The 22,965-nt window shown below is 40.8% G+C and overlaps 1 protein-coding gene across 1 annotated transcript in view; it reads left to right on the forward strand.

Moving 5' to 3' along the window:
• Positions 1–999: 999 nt before the first annotated feature.
• dnah10 (dynein axonemal heavy chain 10) overlaps positions 1,000–22,965 on the forward strand; it is a 30,132-nt gene continuing 8,166 nt past the window's right edge. Inside the window, exons 1-58 of the mRNA XM_038704502.1 lie at positions 1,000–1,324; positions 3,364–3,479; positions 3,610–3,718; positions 3,810–3,925; positions 4,051–4,267; positions 4,488–4,645; positions 5,683–5,913; positions 6,037–6,227; positions 6,376–6,574; positions 6,694–6,888; positions 7,030–7,200; positions 7,607–7,783; positions 7,860–8,018; positions 8,142–8,308; positions 8,410–8,561; positions 8,680–8,844; positions 8,931–9,138; positions 9,226–9,382; positions 9,492–9,971; positions 10,059–10,217; positions 10,314–10,430; positions 10,553–10,655; positions 10,764–10,942; positions 11,059–11,270; positions 11,451–11,607; positions 11,712–11,945; positions 12,023–12,145; positions 12,238–12,471; positions 12,553–12,776; positions 12,870–13,139; positions 13,249–13,432; positions 13,539–13,673; positions 13,957–14,109; positions 14,288–14,476; positions 14,760–14,906; positions 16,243–16,434; positions 16,707–16,825; positions 16,915–17,073; positions 17,219–17,354; positions 17,439–17,561; positions 17,632–17,763; positions 17,893–18,109; positions 18,281–18,400; positions 18,529–18,674; positions 18,756–18,908; positions 19,013–19,273; positions 19,365–19,537; positions 19,642–19,735; positions 19,937–20,104; positions 20,266–20,454; positions 20,712–20,883; positions 20,976–21,179; positions 21,261–21,341; positions 21,465–21,662; positions 21,794–21,955; positions 22,070–22,244; positions 22,492–22,673; positions 22,802–22,938. Of these exons, the coding sequence (XP_038560430.1) occupies positions 1,081–1,324; positions 3,364–3,479; positions 3,610–3,718; positions 3,810–3,925; positions 4,051–4,267; positions 4,488–4,645; positions 5,683–5,913; positions 6,037–6,227; positions 6,376–6,574; positions 6,694–6,888; positions 7,030–7,200; positions 7,607–7,783; positions 7,860–8,018; positions 8,142–8,308; positions 8,410–8,561; positions 8,680–8,844; positions 8,931–9,138; positions 9,226–9,382; positions 9,492–9,971; positions 10,059–10,217; positions 10,314–10,430; positions 10,553–10,655; positions 10,764–10,942; positions 11,059–11,270; positions 11,451–11,607; positions 11,712–11,945; positions 12,023–12,145; positions 12,238–12,471; positions 12,553–12,776; positions 12,870–13,139; positions 13,249–13,432; positions 13,539–13,673; positions 13,957–14,109; positions 14,288–14,476; positions 14,760–14,906; positions 16,243–16,434; positions 16,707–16,825; positions 16,915–17,073; positions 17,219–17,354; positions 17,439–17,561; positions 17,632–17,763; positions 17,893–18,109; positions 18,281–18,400; positions 18,529–18,674; positions 18,756–18,908; positions 19,013–19,273; positions 19,365–19,537; positions 19,642–19,735; positions 19,937–20,104; positions 20,266–20,454; positions 20,712–20,883; positions 20,976–21,179; positions 21,261–21,341; positions 21,465–21,662; positions 21,794–21,955; positions 22,070–22,244; positions 22,492–22,673; positions 22,802–22,938 (10,125 nt within the window). The 5' untranslated portion in view covers positions 1,000–1,080. The remainder of the gene's footprint in view (positions 1,325–3,363; positions 3,480–3,609; positions 3,719–3,809; positions 3,926–4,050; positions 4,268–4,487; positions 4,646–5,682; positions 5,914–6,036; positions 6,228–6,375; positions 6,575–6,693; positions 6,889–7,029; positions 7,201–7,606; positions 7,784–7,859; positions 8,019–8,141; positions 8,309–8,409; positions 8,562–8,679; positions 8,845–8,930; positions 9,139–9,225; positions 9,383–9,491; positions 9,972–10,058; positions 10,218–10,313; positions 10,431–10,552; positions 10,656–10,763; positions 10,943–11,058; positions 11,271–11,450; positions 11,608–11,711; positions 11,946–12,022; positions 12,146–12,237; positions 12,472–12,552; positions 12,777–12,869; positions 13,140–13,248; positions 13,433–13,538; positions 13,674–13,956; positions 14,110–14,287; positions 14,477–14,759; positions 14,907–16,242; positions 16,435–16,706; positions 16,826–16,914; positions 17,074–17,218; positions 17,355–17,438; positions 17,562–17,631; positions 17,764–17,892; positions 18,110–18,280; positions 18,401–18,528; positions 18,675–18,755; positions 18,909–19,012; positions 19,274–19,364; positions 19,538–19,641; positions 19,736–19,936; positions 20,105–20,265; positions 20,455–20,711; positions 20,884–20,975; positions 21,180–21,260; positions 21,342–21,464; positions 21,663–21,793; positions 21,956–22,069; positions 22,245–22,491; positions 22,674–22,801; positions 22,939–22,965) is intronic.

The following is a 22,965-nucleotide window of genomic DNA, read 5'->3' on the forward strand; positions in this document are numbered from 1 at the left end:
TTATTAAACAAGTTTTCTAAAAGGTTAGTCATCTACTTGTACATTTTTGATTCATTACCTTATTTGTCATTTAACTTATTAGTTTTAAATAAATTACTGAAATAGCACGTCATTAAGTCTGCAACCTACAATAATTATTCTGCAATAATGGCTAAAATTATTGACAAGTTAGTATTTAACATTAATAAATTAGACACCAATGTAGACTCTGCCTCTTGCACAATGATTTTAATTAATAAAATCTGCTGTGACTGGAATTATTATAGTGGCCTAGTGTGAAACTACATTTGGAATTATAATGAATGTATTAACTATAGGTAATATAATAACAGTACACTAAGTAGCCTATACTATAAAATTAACACAATACTTTAATTTAATATTAGAAACTTATCCCTATAATGTAAAAAAAACATTTTATTCTATATAAGTTTCTAATACTAAATACAACTATTAGTTCTAAGTAATATTTTGGAGGAGTTCTATAACATCTTTGGTCCAGCGCTAAAAGGTGACCCACAACGCTTTGATGAAGTGCTGTACAGAGTGGATAGCTTGGTTTTGCCTATTAAGGAAGTCAACTTTAAACCTTTCAACATTTGTAGGATGAGCAACTGGAAAATGATCATGTCAGACTTCAACAATACCATGCAGGTGAGTTTAAGACATCCAGCGTGCACAAGTTGAAGGTTCTGGACCAACACAACATTGGTAGTCTCAATGTACTTACCAATCTTCTGTGTGCCGTACCTCGGTTATCAAGCTGACTCACTTCTTGTCAGGCTATTGAGGGAGAGGTGGTTGTGCCCTTATAATTTCCATAACCTGTATGTAAGAAAGGTTATTTCCCTTATTTTCCAATCCCAATGTTGACAGGTATAATAGCACCGCCTTGCAGTCAACACTCTGGGAACACGTTTCCCGGTTCCTGTCTCCTCCAATCACCAAAGGCACGAGACGTTTAATGGTTGCCAGGCAACGTGAAACCGCTAAGTAAACTTGGACAGTTACTGGCGACCGCAGACTACTGTTGTTTCAAATGGCGACAGTTGTTTAATTCTCCAAATGTTAACTTAATGAATGGTGACGTTTTTTTTAAGTATGGTCCACGACGATTTACGAGTGGAGTGGATCCGACACTGCGTATCTGTCGGTTTCAATTTCCCGGACGGAACCAAGTCTTTCGACGAGCTTCTCAATCGGGAAGATGGAGAAGAGAAAATTATCCGTTACTTGAACTTTGTCTCGGAGGAAGACTCGCCATCTTGTCTTCTGTTTTTCAAAACTATTAGAGAGGAAGAAATTGAAGTTGAAATTCCAGTCGGTAAGTTAAGTTGGCAGAGGTGTAACTCCAGTTTGTGCCTCTCATTAACGCTATTAGCATAGGGGAGACAGGTGTTGTGCCTAATTCTGCCTGCCTGCCGAGAATTGCATGCACCTCGCGGGTGATAACGGCTGAGAAAAGAGGTGGATGCAAATCTCCGCAGGTAGCCTACAAAATTTGATCTGCCGAATTATGCATCCAGCTCTTTAGGTCCTTTTCAGACACTGACGCTGTGCTCATTGATCAAACGGCGTTATCACCACATATATTTACTAAATATCAAGGAATGGTACTTCTGCTAAGTTTATTTAACACTATTGATGGACCCCACAAAGAATATTATAGCGTTTAAAAGCAGTATTTGGAGGTGAATGCAATTCTCGGCAGGCAGTAAAACTCGGCATAACACCTGGATCAGTCGGTCACACGTCCAATTTCTCAGGAACAATTCAACAATTCACTCTACACATGCTTACTTTAGACCTTATTCCACATGGGGAAAAATAGCACCCTGTGGCAGACAGAGCCAATTTTAGAAGGAAAAAAATAATTTTGAGGTAGGAAAGTATTTATTCAAACTTCATTTATTTTTGTTGTAGCAATGCCTGCTTGGTAATTCATCTCATCAAACTTAAATCATGTTAATTGTGTGTCTATGTAAGTTAAGGTGGCCAGATTTCTGAAATGAAAACCGGGGACATTTTTGGTTTGGTGGTCAGTATGTCATTAAAAAATATAATGTTATTATTCATGAAATTAAAATGGGGGACAATTTCGGTTTTATAATCTGTCAAATATAACTCTTCTGAATGAAATCAAGTCATTTTGCGGCAGAAACTAGCTTTCAGTCAATAAATAGCCTGCAGTCCCATTCTGGCAAGTGTAATACTGCATTTTCTGTGTTGTTTTAGCCATTTAAAGGTATTTTAAGAGGTAAAAAGTACTAGGTGAGTTATAATCTATCAAATTTAACCCTCATGAATATAATGAAGTAATTTCAGGGAAGAAATAACCTTTCAGTCAATAAGTAGCTGCAATCACTTTCTGGCAAGTAGAATAATGTATTCTATGTGTTGTTTTGGCCATTTATAATTCATTTGTTATATAACTCATCATCTAGTTTTGCGGGGATGCTCAGCCATGCAAATTCCCTCCTGTTGATGTCCTAGTTAGTAAAGAGTAATAGATTCTGGAAAGTCACAAACAGCGAGGATCTGTCTCTCTTCCAATGATTTGTGCTCCCCATCTCGTACAAAAAAATGCAAGACAAGAGGCGAGCACTTCACTAACAGAGACACTTGCTACTGAACAAGACTCCCTGCTCCCTGAAAACAGAAAATGTTTCTGTTGATACCTGTTCAGAAAAAAAAGATTTATATATGTAAACCTGTTGCACAGAAGGTGACTATTATGATGTTATGATCGTGGCTCTGGACTCTTAACTTGTTTTAACAAGCTATAAAAGGTAATGCCCTGGCAGTGGCAAATAGCTTTGCTTTTGTATTTGATTTGATTAATGTTTAAGTTGAGATTTACAAGAAATATTTTATTGCTACTGTATACTGCTGGTAAAAAGCACATTATTTGTTTAAAGTGTTTGCAAACCACATGTTATTGCACTTTTGTGTATATAGCAGTACATTTAAATGAAAGGAATTCATTATTCAATTTTGCGCAAAACTATGCGATTGATCGCAATAAAAAATTTTAATCCTTGCCCAGCACTAAACTATATCAGTTTCTAAAAGATTAAAAGAACCGTTAACCTAACCGGCGATGTTAAAAACCAATTAGGCCATTTAAAACACAGGCCATTGTACTGAAATTGTCTGAGCAAGACCCTTCTAATCTGGATGACTAAAAACATTTTTAACCACTTTCCTAAGTTGAAACTCCTAACTTGTAGAGAAAACGTTTACCTCTGTGACCCGAATGAATGCTAATACGTGAGAGGCACACACTGGGGCTAACGAAGGTGTAGAAAGTGAGAAATATGTGGACAAAAAGACTGCATCTAACTACCTCGTTAATAACCTCAGACAGGGGGAAAGATGGAGACTCTTCAGATCCTGACAAGAAGTCCTGGACCCAAGGCAGTGCGGAGATTAGCTCAGGCTCAGATGAGGCAAATGAACAAAGTCACACTCACAGTTATGTAAGATCCAACCTTTATTCAAACCCTCTTTAATTGCTTTCAAATTGTAGCTGTGTTTGTAATCATGTATTGGTGCATCATCGATGGAAAGGAGATGATAAACTTTTGCAAACTGGTTTTGTGTTTTCAGAGGACTGAGGTTCAAGTGGTTTATCACAATGAGATTCACATGGCAGTGAACGAATACCCAGAGAGATTTTTGAAATCCCGTGTCTTCTACTTTATCAGGAACACAAAGGGTGAGAGGACAGTACCGTGTCAATACAACTAAAGCGTGCTCAAGCACAGAAAACGGATTAACCAAGAGATTATTATTTGTGTTTTTAATAGAGACCATTGTTGAACCACTGGACATGAATGAGGCCAGAGTCCTGATGCCCAGGCTATTTTCCATTGGCATGCAAAATGGAGACCCCCTTCTTGTGCTGCGGAACAAACTTACCCAAGTAACATTTCCCAGTCAGACAAAAACTTTATGTAACAGCAGAAAAAAATGTCAATGTCATCACCCATGTATATCAAAAAATTCAGATTTTTTTTACAGGATGCATATTTTACTGTCTCTTGTTAGGTGTATATACCCTTGCTCACTGCCCACCAGATGCAGAAAATTGGTGTGGGTTATCAAAGAAGGAAAGTTTCTCCTCAGGAGGATACCAGTGGAGAGGGTGAAGAAGAGACTCCAGTGAAGTCAAGTGGACAAGTCACAATTCGTGATGAATTGCTCAACAGAACGCACAAGTTTTTGGGAATGCTCAACACAACTATCCAACAACTTCAGATTCAAGGTTTGTTTTGTTAGATATACCAAAGGCTCATTATTTCATGAGTTTAATGTTTCACTACTAAAAACAAGTACACATTTTATTTTAAGCATATGTTGAGCTGTACATGCCCGGAGACTGTAAACTGTTGTGAAAATACTGCTCACTTATATTTTCAATGCTCATTTCATAACCTTTTAAAATAAAAAACATTACAATCTAAAATTCAGTCTCTTTGTCACAGATGAGATTACACTGCACGTCCCTGAGCTAGACCTGGAGCCGGAGGTGGATGTACTGCTCTCTAATCCAGAGATAGTAGAGAAGTTGGAGCAGTGTGTGATGAACTGGCAGGCTCAGATTACTATTGTTATAGAGGAACAGCAAAATAAAAAGCACCAGGTTTGTAACCATCCCTATATTCTTTCAACCCAGGCAGGCTTGGTGGTTTGTCACAGTTAAAGAATGTAAATTTAGCTGAAGGACTTAGGGTCAGACACTGGCATGTATAGTCCCTGCTGCAGTGTTTCCCATTAATTCATTGTTTCAAAATGAACCAAAAATATATTAACATAAAAGACTTCTAACGCTGTGTTTTCCCGCTGCAGCCCCCCGCTGCTATAAACTCGGGTTTGAACAGCGTTGAGTGTTTCCCATGGTGTTTCCACTGTCTCTTGTTTGTGAGAAGGCAATCAAGCTTGATGCTAAATTGCACACATATTAGAGCCTTTATGGTAAATGCAGTTAAAAGGAACAGAGCGAGCTGACAGGCAAGGTTAACGACTTTATTCTGGCTATTAAATCTTAATTGTACGCAATATGAGCACAACATAAAATATAATTTATTAAATTGCGTTGGACTTGGTGTAAGTAGAGCGAGGATACACATGTGACAAAGTCCGGTTTTCAAAATAAGGTGTTAACACAACGTTTACAGTATATATGGAAATAAGATTTATTGAATTATATTCACAGGAAGTATTAAACATGTTACTTGTGTCCATTAAAAGTAAAATAAAATATTAGGGAAAGTACTCTCAAATTATTCTTTGCTTTATGGTTGCTGGAAAAACATTAAATAAATTAGGTGACTTTTTGCTTTTTAAATTGTTTACTAGGCCACAAAATTGTTAACAAGAGTGCAAAGTTCTTCATAGATCTAGCCTCTTTATTTTGCTTTTAAAATGCACCAAATGAATACACTTAACTTTAAAATGTACAAATTTTTCTTCCGCGGACCACCCGTGAGGGTCGATGTCCACCCACCATAGTCTCACAAAATCCTGTGGCGAACACTGCCTGCTGAAATGTCTGAAGTGTTAGCAGAAATGAAATCCCTGTCAGCTCATAATGAAATTTTTCAAGAAAGAAAGCAGGAAAAAAATACACCGTGATGTCCATAGACCAATGTGAAACATTCACTTTGTGTTTTCCTCCAGGCACCTGGCCCTATGGCCGAGATAGTTTTTTGGCAGGAGCGCACATCCATCCTGAATGCTCTGAGTGAGAAACTTAAACAGCCTGTGGTAAAGAAGATCTTGGAGGTGATGACCAAAGCAGATGCAGGCGTTATTCAGACCCTGGAAGGAACGGTTGCTGAACTGACTAAATACCGTGTGGAGTCAGATGATAATTTACGCTTCCTGAGCACACTGGAAAGATACTTCATGGTGAACTTTTTTTTTTAAATGCATTGTTGCTGAATATTCTTAACAATGTCTAACTGGAGGATAAAAAAATTGTTCTTCAATCCTCATCTTCACTTTTATCAAAGTTACTGTTGTCTGTTGTAGAATCTGGCTACTGGAGTAAATTTTGGTGTGATCCTGGAGACCATCCCTCCCCTGATGAGCAGCCTGCAAATTGTGTGGATGATCTCTTGCCACTATAACACAAACGAGCGCATGGTCCCTCTAATGGAGCGTATTGCCTGGCAGCTGTGTGAACGTGTGGATCAAGTAATTGATGTTCACACGCTATTCAAGTATGTGTGAATATATTTTTCATAGGAAGTTCAGGTTTTAGATAGAGTTTAACTTAAAATATTGGTCAGCAATCAGTCAGAACCCTTTATTCGCATAGGTTGTTTTGTGGTTTCAGTATAATTTAACAATGTGCTGTGCCTTGGACAGAGATAAGAGGGAAGTGGCCAAATCTAAGGTGCATGATGCTAAGCAGGTTCTCGACAAGTGGAAGTCATCCTACTTTGAAATGCGTGCTGAAATTGAAGAATCCGATAGGGATCCACGGTGGGAATTTGACCGGAAGAGACTGTTTGAGAGGACTGATTACATGGCTTCCGTCTGTCAGGACCTGTACAATGTCTTGCAGGTCAGTGTACATACACTTCATAAATTCTGACCTCTCACTCAATAGCTGAACATGTGAAGATACATAAAAAGCAACTCAGTTATTTAAAATTGTTTTCCTGGATTTGTGATTTTGTGCAGATTTTGGAGGAGTTCTATAACATCTTTGGTCCAGAGCTAAAAGGTGTGACTGGTGACCCAAAACGAATTGATGAAGTGCTGTGCAGAGTGGAAAGCCTGGTTTTGCCTATTGAGGATGTCAACTTTAATCCTTTCAACATCTGTAAGATGAGCAGCTGGAAAATGATCATGCAAGACTTTGACACTACGGTGCAGGTGAGTTTAGGACATCCAGCATGCAGAAGTTGAAGGTTCTGGACCAACACAACAAGTTAATTAAGCTTTGCTAGTATTAATGTACTTGTCAGTTGTCTGTGTGCTGCACCTCTGTTATCAAGCTGACTCACTTCTTCTCAGGCTATTGAAGGAGAGGCCATCAACTTCATTGATCAGTCTTTTAAGACACTGCGCTCTTCAGCGGCTGCCTTTGACATGCTCCTGAAATTCAAACACATCCGCTCCAGAGAGGCCATCAACAATCATTTGATGAGAAAGTTTAATGACATCCTGGCTCAGTATTGCAAAGAGGTACCGTACTGTGAAATCAAGAAAAAGTGCTGATTGGTGTTTGACGTCACAGTTATATTTTAAATGCTATCAAATTATATGATAATATCAGATCAATACAAAGCTTCAGTTTGAGGAACACTGAGTCCATGCATGTGTATTGCAATGTGACTTACATTGTACTACCAACATTTACAACTAACTAAATTTAGTGATTACCGTGGCAATTATTTCCTGTACATTTGATGTATCAAGGTGGAGCACATTAATCCATATAAAACCATGAAGTTAGATTGCACGCAGCTTCATCATTCAACACTGTTGTATTTTAAAAAATTAGGAATTTGAATATAGTGAACATGGTCTGCAACAAGCACTTTTGTAGAAAACTTCTGCAAAGTCTTAAGTCTTTTTGTCTTTGTTGTAGGTGGAAAGCATAAATGAAATATTTGAGGCAAAGAAGAACAAACCACCACTAAATAAGAATGAGCCTCCTGTGGCAGGAGCCATTAGATGGGTCCGATCTCTTTTCCATCGCATCAAACACACCATCCTTCCCTTCCTGCAAGAGCCAGAGATGTTGGAGGGAGAACAGAGCAAAGTGGTGAGTTATGTCAATGTTCCACAGCTGTATAGGTTTAAACTTTTTGTTATTGAAAGCCTTGCTACATTCTGCTTAGGCCAAGGACAAGTACGTGGAAATGGCTGTGCAGATTCGGGACTATGAGGTGAAGAAGTATAAGAACTGGATGGCTGAGACAGAACACAACTTGCCATTGCTAATGAAAAAAACCCTGTTGGACAAGATTACCAGTGAAAAACAAATCCAGGCAGAACTGGTATATATCCTATACTATTTACTTACGTATCCCTCTTATTCAGTATTGTGTAAAATACAGATATAGTAACTATTCTTATTCTCTCAAATTCCCTACATTTGTTTTGATTATTCTCATTTTAAGGATGTCCCACCAACTGAAGGCAGTCAAAAGAGGGGCATGCGATACACTGTGAACTTTGCTCCAGAGATCAAGGAAATAATTTCTGAGACCAACAGCCTTGTGTCACTGGGCTACTCTGTGCCGTATCTGGCTCAAAATATTGCTCTACAAGAGCACAAATTAATCAGGTAATGCTACCCGCCAGTAACTGAATACAGAGTAGATACTAAATCACAAAACCACTGATTGGTGTAGTCTCTGGCCTGACCTCTATAAATCTTGGTTTTAGGTATGTGGATGATCTGCACAACCTTGTCAACTGCTACCACTGTGTAATGGACAGCCTTAGTGAGGCACAGTTCATTATGCTGGCTCAACAGATCAAAGCGGTGGAAAAAGAGATGCAATTTGGAGTCAAAAGACTCAACTGGAATTCCTTGGGTATGATGCATGCAGAGGCACAAATGTTTGTGTAATCTGATTTATACACACTCAAGGTCTGATGAAATGAATATTGTCTGTGAAATTGATTTCAGATAATATGTTTTTATCTATTTAGGTATCGGAGACTTCATCAGCCGGGGCAGGCAGGCTGTCTCTAAGTTTGAGTCAGTTGTCAGTCAAATTCAGAAGAATGAGCGAGAGATCGATTCCAAGTTGCAATCCATGGTGATGGCAAACCTACTGAAATTTCCAGTCCCAGATAAATCAGACAACTTACCTGGTAAAACTAAAAGAAGGATATTTTTTATCAGATGTAATAATTACGTTATAAGAATTCATTTTCATTGACTTGCAATTTTTTTCAAGGTGTCAAGGAATTCTGTGAATGTATTGAGCGAGAGCGGACCAAGACTGTGAATTTACTGAGTAGGAAGCATGCCGACATTGGACCCCTCATTACTAAGATAGAACATTTGATCATGGAAACCAGCAGTGGCAAAGCCAAATGTATGGTTGATTATTACATGTACTGGGAACGCAAGGTACTAGACTCCCTTGTGAAGATGGTGCTGAGGTAATTACGTGATAATGCTCCTTTAAAATGCAGTACAGTATCTTTCTCAAGCATTGTAACATCCCTCTTGCTGACTTTCACATTTAGGAACGTTCAGGCCTTCAACGTGGCGCTGATGGGAAATACTGCTCTTTTCCAAATTGATGCCATCCTCTCTGCCCCTAAGATTGTGTTGCAGCCCCCAAGCAATGAGATCTACTGGCTCATCATGCAGTGTATCAGAGACTGTATGGAGAGCACCAAGGTGGGATCACCATGATTCTCCATGAGTTTCACAAAATTTTTGTCCAAGTATTATTTCTAATCTTACACGGTTGACGTGACTTGGTTGTGCTTATATTTCTGTATTTCAGCAATTTGTGCGTTGGATGCGTGGGACCTGCATTGAGTGCCCCCCACAACGTGTGAGTGGTGAAGAGGAGCTAGTGACATTTACCTTCTGCAGTGACGTGTGGCAGCATCCTCAGATACACGAGAGTGCCAGGACAGTGTACCAGAATGTTCAGAGGCTCCTCCTGTCTGTGGATCGGTACCTTGACCACTGGAGACGCTATAGGCCCCTTTGGGAAAGGAACAAAACCATCGCCAATGAAAAGTTTGCTGCCAGAAAACCATCCTGTGTCATGTATGATGATAAGCTGCAGTTCCTTTCTCATATCAATCAGGAGGTGATGCTGGAGTCTTTGTTTAAGAATGAGCACAGCATCCGTTTAAACCTGGAGCCTCTGGCTCACACAGTGCGGGAGATCGCTGAGTCCTGGATCAGTTCACTAGGTAGCCTGCTCAACAAGCCTACCAAGGAGGATCTCTTCAACTTGAGAGATGAACTCATGGTATTGAATCATGCTGTACTGTTTGTTATTTTTATAGTAAATATTCTTTTTATATGTGATTCATCCATGTGTTTTTTTCTACAACAGCAACTCTCTATGAAGCTGAAACAGAGCCCTGACACTTTTGAAGAGCTAAAGTCTGTCCTTAGCACGATCTCAGACATCAGGGATATGTCTCTAGATGTGGAGATGAGATTCATTGATATCCAGGAAAGATACAGAACACTGGCCATGTACAAAATAAAGGTACTGTGTGTTTAATGTTAAATTATTTTGCCTTGAAAGCATAAGTTTATAGTGTTTCCCTTTGTTGAATTCCTTCGTTGTATTTTTTATGTGTAGGTTGGGGAGGATGAACTGGAGCTGGTGACCAATATCGGCCAGATGTGGAGTGACCTATTTACAGAATCCAGAAAAGTGGATCGAAGTCTGACAGATGTCAAGAAATCATTTACTGAGGTAAGACACCAAGACCAAAACATCTCCCTAAACAGAAAATTAAATGTACTGTTTATTTTGTGTTTTTTTATTTTATTTAAATTTTAGGATCTTTTCTTATTCTCCCTCCATTACACCCCCAGATTACAAAGGAGAAGACTGAAGAGTTTAAGAAGGAGTTGTCTATCTTTGCTGAAAGCTTTAACATGCATGGCCCTGGAGCTGTGGGAGATGATTTGGAGAAAGGTATTTGTGAACTTGAACCCTGCCTTTGTTACATCCAGAAGAACAAAATATGGTGTTATATCTTCAAATGTAGTGGAGCAACCAGTCTCTTTCTTTTGTTCTTTGCAGGACTGACCATTATGGAAACATGTGAGGCGGACCTTGCCAGGGTAGTGGCAGGACGACAGGAGCTAGCTAATGCTGAGAAACTGTTGGACTTACCAGTCACCGTGTACCCAGAGGTTATCAGCATTCAGAATGACATGAAGGGCTTGAGACAGATATATGGTATCTATAAAGCTCAGAAGGTCAGATGTGGTGGTTGTCGGTGACACATCTAAGTTACATATTAGGACACATTAAACGAAATTCTGGTCAAAATGGTTTTTCAAATATTTCATGTGTTTGTCCTTTACATCTTTAGGATGCAAAGACAGAGTGGTCTCAGACCTTGTGGGTGGATTTAAACATCCAGCTACTGCAGGAGGGTGTTGAGGGTTTCATAAAAAGCTTGAGGCAGCTGCCCAAAGATGTGCGGGCGTTACCAGTGGCCTTCTTTCTAGAAGGACGCATGAAGGAGTTCAGAGAGTCCCTGCCTCTTCTGCTGGACCTAAAGAATGAGGCCCTCAGAGACAGGTCAGTCTGCAGATTGACACCAGAATCTAACCAAAATAAATCTGACACCCAAAACAAGATGCAGATTAATAATAGTATCAAATTATTGTATGCTGACCAGGATATATATATATATATATATATATATACTGTATATGCCCACCTCAAAATTTAAGTGTGTTTTTATGTTTTGTGCTGCAGACACTGGAAGGAACTGATGGAAAGGACTGGCACTAGCTTTGAGATGAACCTTGACAGCTTCACTCTGGAGAACATGTTTGCTATGGAGTTGCACAAATATGCAAATGTCATAGGTGACATTGTCACTTCTGCTGTAAAAGAGCTCAGCATTGAGAAGGCAAGCGCCTTTGTGAATGGCCTTAAACTGTGGATTTGTTGAATTAGTTTATCAGTAAAATCATAAAAACTTATGAAACATACTATCTGTATCTGTGCTTCCAGGGAGTGAAGGAGGTGGTGGACACCTGGGAAAACATGAATTTCCTTGTGCTGCCCTATTTTAAAGGCACCCAGGAACGTGGTTCTATTCTGGGTGCAGTGGACGAGATCCTGCTGAATGTGGACAACGATGCTATGAACTTACAGAGCATGGCGGGCAGCCGTTTCGTTGGACCTTTCCTTGGCACCATACAGCAATGGGAAAGAGACCTGTCCCTTATCAGTGAGACCATAGAGGTCAGTGAGACCGGCCAAATCGCCGTCATACTTAATGTGACCTATAAAATCCCTACTGATTTTTTTTTCTTGCACAGGTATGGTTGCTGGTACAACGGAAATGGATGTACCTGGAGAGCATATTCATTGGTGGCGACATTCGCTTGCAGTTACCTGAGGAAGCCAAGAAATTTGATAACATTAACAAAAGGTTTAAAGAAGTGAGTGTTAATATACACATACAAACATAATATTAGCCAATCAAAGTACTCTCAATCTCACAATAATATCTTCTTCTTCATTTTCTGTGTAGATAATGAGTGGCACAGTGAAGGCTCCAAACATTAAGAGGTGTTGCCTGGTTCCAAACCGGCTAACAGACCTGCAGGCCCTGAGTGATGGCCTAGAGAGGTGCCAGAAGAGTCTTAATGACTACCTGGACTCCAAGCGTAACGTGTTTCCTCGCTTCTTCTTCATCTCTGATGATGAACTGCTCAGCATTCTGGGGAGTAGTGACCCTGCTTGTGTCCAGGAGCACATGATCAAGGTATCGGGGCAGAGGAAGATCACTGCTTGCCATGTGTGTGAAACATTTTCCTAGATAATTTTCTTTTCTTCGTTCCACAAGATGTATGACAACATAGCATCTCTGAGGTTTGATGTGAAAAGCAACGGGGAGACGGTAGCTGGAGCCATGGTGTCTGCTGAGGGTGAGGTGATGGAGCTGAAGAAGCCCATCCCAGTGGAGGGCAGGGTGGAGGAGTGGATGACAGCAGTACTACTGGAGATGAGGAGGACTAATAGACTCATCACAAAGGAAGCAATCTTCCGCTACTGTGAAGACAGGGGCAGGTATGTGTAGATACTACATGTGTCTGAGCAATTTGGCCAGTGTCTGTGTATGCAAATGAGCCACAGCAGAGTTGTCATTTCTATGTCTCTCAGGGTGGATTGGATGCTGCAGTACCAGGGCATGGTGGTGCTGGCTGCAAATCAAGTGTGGTGGACCTGGGAGGTAGAGGATGTCTTCAAAAATGTGGCGAAAGGAGAGAAGTGCGCACTGAAGAACTACGCTAAGAGAATGCACCAGCAGATTGACGAGCTGGTCACGCGCATTACACAACCTATGAAGAAAAATGACAGGCGAAAGATAAACACCGTGCTTATCATTGATGTCCATGCTAGGGATATTGTAGACAGCTTTGTACTTAACAGGTAAACTTAACTGTTGCCAGTTTCAACCATTTGTTTTATCGCACATGAGTGTAACTCGTGTGTTTGAAGGTGAACTTAAATGAAATTAGAAATGTTATTATCTTTTCAGTATAATGGACGCACGAGAGTTTGAGTGGGAAAGCCAACTAAGATTCTACTGGATCAAGAAACATGACAACCTATTTGTGCGTCAGTGCAGTGCGTCATTCTCTTACGGCTATGAATACATGGGGTTGAATGGTCGATTGGTTATAACCCCACTGACAGACCGGATCTACCTCACACTCACACAGGTCTGAGAAGCTTTGCAAATTTGTATTAACCAAACAAATTAATAAAAACACCGAAAGCTGTTTCAGAAGCAGGATCTCTGCATGTGGGTGTGTATTTGTGATGCAGGCCCTCTCCATGTACCTGGGTGGAGCTCCTGCTGGACCGGCTGGTACAGGAAAGACGGAGTCCACTAAAGATCTGGCCAAGGCTTTAGGCCTGCTCTGTGTGGTTACAAACTGTGGTGAGGGCATGGACTACATGGTAAGGAACCTCCACTTGAAGAGCCAGAAGCTACTGAAAAATATGTCTAGGTTTAGGGTTAGAAAATCTGTGTTGGAAAAATACACCATATACACATATAACTGTATCCAAAATTGTTGTCTTGCTGCCCATGTGCTCATTTGTATCAGTGTCAAAAGTGATAGCCAAAAGTCATTTGTATGTAGTGTGCAAACTTTACTCAGATGGACAGTAGCCACACTTTTCTTTAACTTCCATTTGCCATTAGCTTTTTTCTTTGAATTATTTTCCTCTTTGTGTGCAGACTGTGGGCAAGATCTTCTCTGGCCTTGCCCAGTGTGGAGCTTGGGGCTGCTTTGATGAGTTCAATCGTATCGATGCCTCAGTGTTGTCAGTTATCTCCTCCCAAATCCAGACTATCCGCAATGCTCTCATTCTTCACCTTAAAAGGTTTTATGTAAGTCTATTGAAGTTAAGCACAACTAATGCAATACAAACGTTGAGAATAATTCCTATATTTCAAGATGTTTCACAAAGATTGAAGGTTATTTCACTTATGATAATTTAAGTTTTTAGTCGAAGAGTTGTTGACCTTTATTCTTCCTAAACCACCTCCTTCTCACTATGCACATCAGTTTGAAGGGCAAGAAATCAGCCTGGATGACCGCATGGGGATTTTCATCACCATGAACCCAGGTTATGCAGGACGCACAGAGCTGCCAGAATCGGTCAAAGCCCTCTTCAGGCCCGTGGTGGTCATTGTGCCTGACCTGCAGCAGATCTGTGAGATCATGCTCTTCTCTGAGGGCTTCCTAATGGCCAAGGTGAGGGCTGCTGATGATGTTTTCCTCCTCAGCAATTTATAATGAACCATGTATGTGCATTATTACTGTAATGTACAAGTTTTCTACATATTAGTGTTCTCAGGTAATTCAGAAATGCCAGGATCATGTATAATGAATTACTTGAGATTTTCTGATATTATGTAAGCCTGGAGGGACACTTTTCCATATAAACAGGGGAACAACCTTTAACTCTACAATGCAAACTGTTTATCTATGTTAATTTCTTATTGAGGATTTTATTTCTTCACTTTTGTACTTTCAGGTGCTGGCAAAGAAGATGACAGTGCTGTATAAGCTGGCTCGTGAGCAGCTGTCCAAGCAGTCTCATTATGACTTTGGGTTGCGAGCTCTGAAGTCTGTCCTAGTTATGGCAGGAGAGCTAAAGAGAGGCTCACCAGACCTCAGCGAGGTAGTTATTAACATTTTCATGTTTCATTTTCATATAATGAATAGAAAACTTCTTTGTTTTGCTTCCATTCAACATGGAAGTGTTATTCATTTGCGATCCCTCAGGTATAGGCTGCAGCTTGATTGCTTTTGGGAAAATGCTGGTGTAAATGAATGGCACTTTGTTACTAGTGACTGACGGCTTTGGCCTTGTAAATGTAGTACAACTGGGTTTTGAACATATTATGCCATAATAATAGCACTTTGCACATAGTACAACATACACTTTTTTAGCAAGATTTGCACAGAACATATTGAACATAGCATATTTGCACATTTTGTATCAAATATTAATTTACCATGTTGATTGAATATTTATAGCGTACTTGTTGAACACTAAACAGTGGTTGATTGTGTTGTCTTCCACTGGGTGCTTGGGTGGGTACTCGGCTCCACCTGAAAGATAGTGGACTTAGACGAGGCTATGAAAGTACTGTAGATACATTTGGTCATAACTGATTTACAACGAATGTTGGGTTTTGTGTACTAACATATGCGCTATAATATAGTGGTGTAAAACTGCATGCTAGGACATTAGTTTAGTGAACATTGTTTAAGTTATTTGCATAAACACTTTCCTGTCCTGTCCGGTGTCTGCTCGGCTAAAAGAGTCCCCTGAGTGAACAACCACCATTATAAATGTTCTGGGAGGGACCAAGTGGTGGGATAGGAGAGCGGGGGTAGTTGTATTTATTGTAATTATGTTTTATGTGTGTATTTTGGGGATAAACAGCAGTAAGTATCATTATAAATATTAGGTGTTAAATTATATTCAATATATTGTCTATGGTAATTTAGCCACATTTTAAGAATAACAGAAGCATTAATGGAAGCATCCAGTGTTGTATACCAGGGACACTACAAAGGCACCAGTTTCTACCTGTCTGTGTTGCTGGTTAGGTCTCACTCTCTGTGCTGCTCTAGTTGTTTTTTGAATAAACACCACATGGTTAGGTACGTCTTATCATCTTGCAGCTGAATGGTCATTCTAACAGTTGAGAATTTGTTTATATTGCCCAGTGTAAGAGTTCTTAAGCCAACGATTCAGGTTGAATATGAGAAAGAATCACTTTTCTGGTATCTGGTATTAAAGTACTGTATTACAGGTTTTACTTCTCCTTGTCACTTTATTTGAAATCTGTCTCTTGTAAAATTACCCTCACACAGCCCCATGTTAAAAAACACCTGTGTAATCTTGAAAATATTTTCCACTTTAATTATTTTTTTTGAAAGATTTTGTAATGCCTTGTGGTCTCCTATCACGTACTCGCTGTTATTTCCATCTTTCCTCCCCACAGGATGTGGTGTTGATGCGCGCTCTCAGGGACATGAACCTGCCAAAGTTTGTGTTTGAGGACGTGCCTCTGTTCCTCGGGCTGATCTCAGACCTGTTCCCTGGGCTGGACTGCCCTCGTGTCCGCTATCCCAACTTCAATGATGCTGTGGAACAAACCCTGCGGGAGAACAGCTGTGTCATACTGTCTAACCAGGTGTCTCATCTGTATCTCTATTTGAGATACAGGTTTTCCTACACAACAGATAGATAGATAGATAGATAGATAGATAGATAGATAGATAGATAGATAGATAGATAGATAGACTATGTCTGTGCAAGTGAGTGTAGAATGATGTGCATTGTGATTCAAGATAAATAGGTCTCCTCTCCTGTACTGTGTTGGGTTTCGTTGGCAAAGATTTAGTTTCAGCATGTGAGTGTTTAGATGATGACACACCCTGTTCTTTATGCTTTCTGTGGTTTCAGGTGGATAAAGTGGTGCAGATGTATGAGACGATGATGACCAGACACACTACTATGGTGGTGGGCCCAACAGGTGGAGGGAAATCGGTTGTAATCAACACATTATGTCAAGCTCAGACCAAGTCAGTGTCAGTTTACATCACCTAGTTTTACACTTCTCTCCTCATCATTTGTGCACATAATAGTAACCTTTATTTCATGTCATAATTAGATTGGGATTACAAACCAAGATATATCCTCTGAACCCTAAAGCCATGAGTGTGATTGAACTTTACGGTATTCTGGACCCTGACACTCGAGACTGGACTGATGGGATCTTATCCAACATCTTCCGTGACATCAACAAGCCTACTGACAAAAAAGAGCGGAGGTAATAAAAAAACAAACCTTACAGGTGGCATTTAATCAGTGAGTTGATCAAGATGTGCAATGTGTCAGTGATGTTATTCATTCATACAGTACATTGCAAAGAATTTCTGTGGAATATTACAAAAGACATGAACATTGACTCACAGGTACATCCTGTTCGATGGGGATGTGGATGCTCTTTGGGTCGAGAATATGAACTCGGTGATGGATGACAACAAGCTCCTCACTCTAGCCAACGGAGAACGGATTCGTTTACAGAGTCACTGTGCCATGCTGTTTGAGGTTTGTCTAAATTTTCAATATTGCTTTCTGCTGTTCTGCAAAGCAACTTTGAGAGAATAATGTAGGGAAATTTCACCATCACAGGTTGGAGATCTGCAGTATGCTTCCCCCGCTACTGTTTCCCGCTGTGGGATGGTTTTCGTTGATCCCAAAAACCTGCGATACACCCCATACTGGCAGAGATGGGTGAACAACAGATCTGGCGGGGTATGAGAAAAACGCATATACACTGTATATAATAATTGTACTTGCTTATAAATGATAATGGTTTTTTTAGGAACAAGACGTGCTCAACAAACTGTTCGAGAAGTATGTGCACAGCTCTATTGACATGATTGTGGATGGAATCGTTGATGGGAAACAGGGCCCAAAACTGAAGACTGTTGTCCCTCAGACAGATCTGAACATGGTGGGTTAATCTCCTATGATCCATCCATCCATCATACTCCAGTACTGGTATTGTTGTATTTATTTTATTAGGATAGTCCCATGTTTAGACTACTTGGGTGAACTGTGCATGTGTTGGCTGTGTGTTCAGGTGACTCAGCTGTGCTTGACACTGGATGCGCTGCTTGAGATTGAGACTAGTAGAGCTGAAGTCCTGGAGTGTTACTTCCTGGAAGCTCTGTACTGCTCACTAGGGGCCACATTGCTGGAGAGCGGCAGGACCAAGTTTGATGAGTTCATCAAAAGGCTTTCCTGCTTAACCTCAGTGAATGATGAGAACATGCTGGCTGGACCTGGTGAGATCCCAGGTAAAAAAACAGATAGATAGAAATGAGAATTTGGAGAATTTGTTTGGGAGGTATGGCTATATATAATATGAGATTATAGTTTTACTTTTACACTTTGCTGCTACTGCTATACTCTAATTCTGAACATGCATACGTGCAAGTCTTACTATTGATAAGAAAATGTCCATACAGGATACCTCCCGACTCTCTATGATTTCCATTTTGATGGAACACAGGAGAGGTGGGTTCCCTGGAGTTCCCTGGTCACCAGATACATCCACAACCCTGAAATGAAGTTTGCTGATATTCTAGGTAATGGTCAATTTGGTGAGCTATGAGGCAAGGACAGAAGTGTCCTGCATACATACATATGGATTTAAACATTTTGGCCCTCCCAAACTTCCACTTCTTCCACTTTGATTCCCCCATCTTTACTTTAGTGCCAACTATCGACACCACGAGAGCCAGCTGGATCCTGGAACAGATGGTGAAGATAAAGAGGCCAGTGCTTCTGGTGGGAGAGTCTGGCACCTCCAAGACCGCTACCATTCTGAACGTCCTGAAGAACTTGAATGCAGATACAACTGTGAGTTTATCATCTTACCATGCATGTGCACATTTGTCACTTGAGTTTGAATACTTTAAAATTCTTCCCTTTTGTTTCTAGATTACTCTGATCATCAACTTCTCATCCAGAACAACGTCAATGGACCTACAGAGAAACTTAGAAGCCAAGGTGGAGAAAAGGACCAAAGAGATCTATGGGCCTACAGTGGGGAAGAGACTGCTTGTCTTTATGGATGACATGAATATGCCAAAGGTACCGGCTCCGAGCTCTCAACCAAGTTTCTTATCGCCTTTACTGTGGTGAGTGACAACGCTTGTATTTTTGATAATATTGTAATATACTGTATGCTCGCCCAGGTGGATAATTACGGCACACAACAGCCTATCGCACTTCTGAAGCTGTTGTTGGACCGGGGAGGCATATATGACAGAGGGAAGGAGCTTAACTGCAAAATTCTCAAGGACCTTGGCTTTATTGCTGCCATGGGAAAGGCAGGAGGTGGGAGGAACGAGGTGGATCCCCGCTTTATCTCACTCTTCAGTGTTTTCAGCATCCCCTTCCCTGCAGTGGAGTCCCTCCACCTTATCTACGCTTCCATTATCAAAGGCCACTGCAGAGTGAGTATTTCTTTTCCACATACATCAATACACACCAGAATTTCAGTCATCAATATCACTCAGATTTGTTAAACCTGATCAAATCTTTTAGCCATTTGAGGACGCCATACAGAAAGTTTGTGATAAGGTCACATTCTGCACTCTGGAACTGTACAACAACATCATCAAAGATCTTCCACCCACTCCCTCCAAGTTCCACTACATCTTCAACCTGAGGGACCTGTCAAGAGTCTACAATGGACTGACCATCACCAAACCTGATGGGTCTGATCAAGCACAGACACTCTATTAGCAGATTAACAGAGATGGTGCAGTTACAGGTCTGTGTTTCTAAATGTCTTTTCTTCACCTAATTTCTCTCACAACAGGTTTTTGACTGTCACCCAATTTGTGCGTGTCTGGAGAAATGAATGCCTGAGAATCTTCCATGACAGACTCATTGATGAAACTGACAAAGCCTTGGTAATTGTTATTAATAATAGCAGTGGATATTTATGCTGTAGATTCTCTTTTGTATTGACTGGAGGGACAAATACAATATGTGTAATTGTTTCTCAAGCTGTAACTACAAATGTAGGCTCAAAATCTACTGCATACTAAATAGTTTTGTAGTGTTGTTTTTCAATTTTCAAATGTTCCCAATGTGGGGCTTTTTGCCACCAGGTCCAAGGCCACATAAAGAACCTGATTGAAGAGCATTTCAAGTCTGACATGGAGGCAGTCATGAGGGACCCAATTCTTTTTGGAGACTACAGGACAGCCCTCAGTGACACTGAACCAAGGGTCTACGAGGACATACAGGACTACGATGCTTCAAAAGCTCTCTTTCAGGTAATGTCAAGTTATTAACTGTATTATTAACTGTTCCTGTTGCCTCAATCTAATGTTCTTTTTGGAATGTAATAGTAAAATAAATGTGACAATAGTCAGTTATTTTCTGTCATCCTGTCTTTAAATATACTGAAAGTCCACTGAGTTTTTGCATTCTGCAGGAAATTCTTGAGGAATACAATGAGAACAAGTCGAGGATGAACTTAGTACTGTTTGATGACGCTCTGGAACATCTGACCCGTGTGCACCGCATCGTCCGCATTGATCGTGGCCACGCACTACTCGTCGGTGTGGGGGGCTCTGGCAAGCAGTCCCTCACCAAGCTCGCTGCCTTCACTGCCGGCTGTGAGGTTGTAAAACACAAGAACCATGAAAAGTGTTACAATTAAACTTTTGGTGTTTAGTGGTGAACAAGAAGATTTGGAATATAGTGACGCTGTCTTCCGATGTTGAAATAGCAGTCTAAAGGGAAAATTAGGGTTTGAGAGGTTAAGCAGCATTAAACTAGTGTTTTTTCACTCTTATTTCTATGTTATCAAACATCTCATGTGAAGAGATATTTGCAAAGAAATCTCCAGCATCTAGTAATGGAATCTTCTTTTCCCAGATGTTTGAGATAACACTAAGCAGAGGATACAGTGAGTCAAACCTCCGTGACGACCTGAAAACACTGTACTTGAAGCTTGGCATTGAAAATAAGAAGACAGTGTTCCTCTTTTCTGATGCACATGTTGTTGAGGAAGGCTTCTTGGAACTCATTAACAACATGCTCACCTCAGGTTGGATATCACTCTATACCCCAGGCTCATCCTACATTTATCTTTCTTAAAAGCTACAGCTGTAGCCCTCTGATCATGCTTTGTCTTTATAGGCATTGTGCCTACATTGTTCCCTGATGATGAGAGGGAGTCACTTCTCAACCAGCTTCGTGATGAGGCTCTTAAGATGGGAGCAGGTCCTTCCAAAGAGAGTGTGTGGCAGTACTTTGTCAACAAGTGCGCCGACAATCTACACGTTGTTTTAAGCATGTCTCCAGTGGGCGACACCTTGAGAACACGCTGCAGGAACTTCCCAGGTGAAAAACGATGTCAGACTTCACTTGATTTGAATATAATTTCTGATTTTATTTAACCAACTGTGTGTGCTTCTGTCTCAGGACTGATGAACAACACTGTGATAGACTGGTTCCTGCCGTGGCCTCCACAGGCGTTACTTGCAGTGGCTCAGTCTTTTCTCGGTGTGTAATTACACACATTTGTATCTTTTTTGCTTTGTTTTTGTTGTGGAAAAGTTTTTTTCTTTACTTTGTTTAGCTGCAATGAGACCTACAACTGAAAATTCTGTATTATATATTTTACAGGTGAAAGTCCAATGATTCCTGTGGCACACTCTGCAGCAGTGATAGCTCATGTATGCATGGTCCATAGCTCTGTGGGTGACTACAGCAAGCTCTTCCAGCAGAAACTCAGGCGTTGTAACTTTGTTACTCCAAAGAACTACTTGGACTTCATTAGCACCTACTCTAACCTCTTGGAGGAAAAGGACCAATCTATCCTGGGTGAGAAGATGGAACATGTTAATTAATTCAGTGTCTCTGTGGGAAGGGTTACACTGGTGCCACGTGTGCATTAATACGTTTGTGATGATGTGAGAGACTGTGTTTTGTTAACTTGTTCTCTCCTGTTCCAGCTCAGTGCAAGCGTCTAGAGGGAGGTTTGGATAAACTGAAGGAGGCCAGTGAGCAGCTGGCTGAGCTGAATGTCAAGCTAGCAGAGCAGAAGGTGGTCCTCGCTGAAAAGTCCACAGCTTGTGAGGCCCTGCTGGATGAGATCACCACAAACACCACTGTAGGTCAGTGAGTACCCGCATCTCTTACGCCAGAGTTATAATAAACACAGTGTACTGTAGGCTTCCGAAACTAAACACAGCTGTTACAAACCACTTATCAATAACCTTTCCTTCTAGCTGAGGAGAAGAAGACTCTGGCAGAAGACAAAGCCAAAGAGATTGAAGAGCAGAACAAAGTGATAGCTGTTGAGAAGAAAGAGGCTGAAAGCTCCCTGGCTGAGGCTCTGCCGGCATTAGAGGCAGCCCGCAACGCCCTGCAAGACCTGGACAAATCTGATGTCACAGAGATCCGGTAAACTCTCCTCCTTACTCAGAGTGTCATTTTCATTCTGTTGCTGAAAAACCTAACGATGATGGTCAGACTGATCAGGTTCAAGGAATAAACAGTGTAAGTGATGTTGACACGCATACTAAACTTCTGTAAAAGAAAACTGATGATATGCAAAACCAGGACTTAATATACCAAATAGCAAACTTATGCTCTCTGTTAATCTGTTCACATCCCTCTATCTGCCTTGTCCTGCTGGTCCATTATGTAGATCCTTTGCCAAGCCACCCAAACAGGTGCAGGTGGTTTGTGAGTGCATCCTGGTGATGCGTGGCGTCAAGGAGATCAGTTGGCAGTCAGCCAAGGGGATGATGTCAGAGGCTAACTTCCTGCGCTCGCTGATGGAGATGGACTGTGATTCCATAAATAACAACCAGGTCAGGACTGTCAAAGGTAAGTCAGCTTCATGATCAATGGAAACCTAAAATGCAAATGATAATACCCATGTTCTGCATATTATAGAGGCATTTGCGTTTGGCAAGTATGCCACAGTTGTTTTTTTGCGATTGCCCCACTGCTAGGCTTCCTAAAGAACCTCCACACGACCTTTGAGGAGATGCAAGCCATCAGTAAGGCTGGCTCGGGAATGCTCAAGTTTGTTGAGGCTATCATGGGTTACTGTGATGTTGCCAGGGAGATAAAACCCAAAAGAGAGAAGGTAATGTATGGTTTGTAAGTGCACATT

Source organism: Micropterus salmoides, unplaced genomic scaffold, assembly GCF_014851395.1.
Source record: "Micropterus salmoides isolate LMB-PRFRI ecotype aquatic unplaced genomic scaffold, ASM1485139v1 Ms_hic_scaffold_7, whole genome shotgun sequence".
Taxonomy (NCBI): Eukaryota; Metazoa; Chordata; class Actinopteri; order Centrarchiformes; family Centrarchidae; genus Micropterus; species Micropterus salmoides.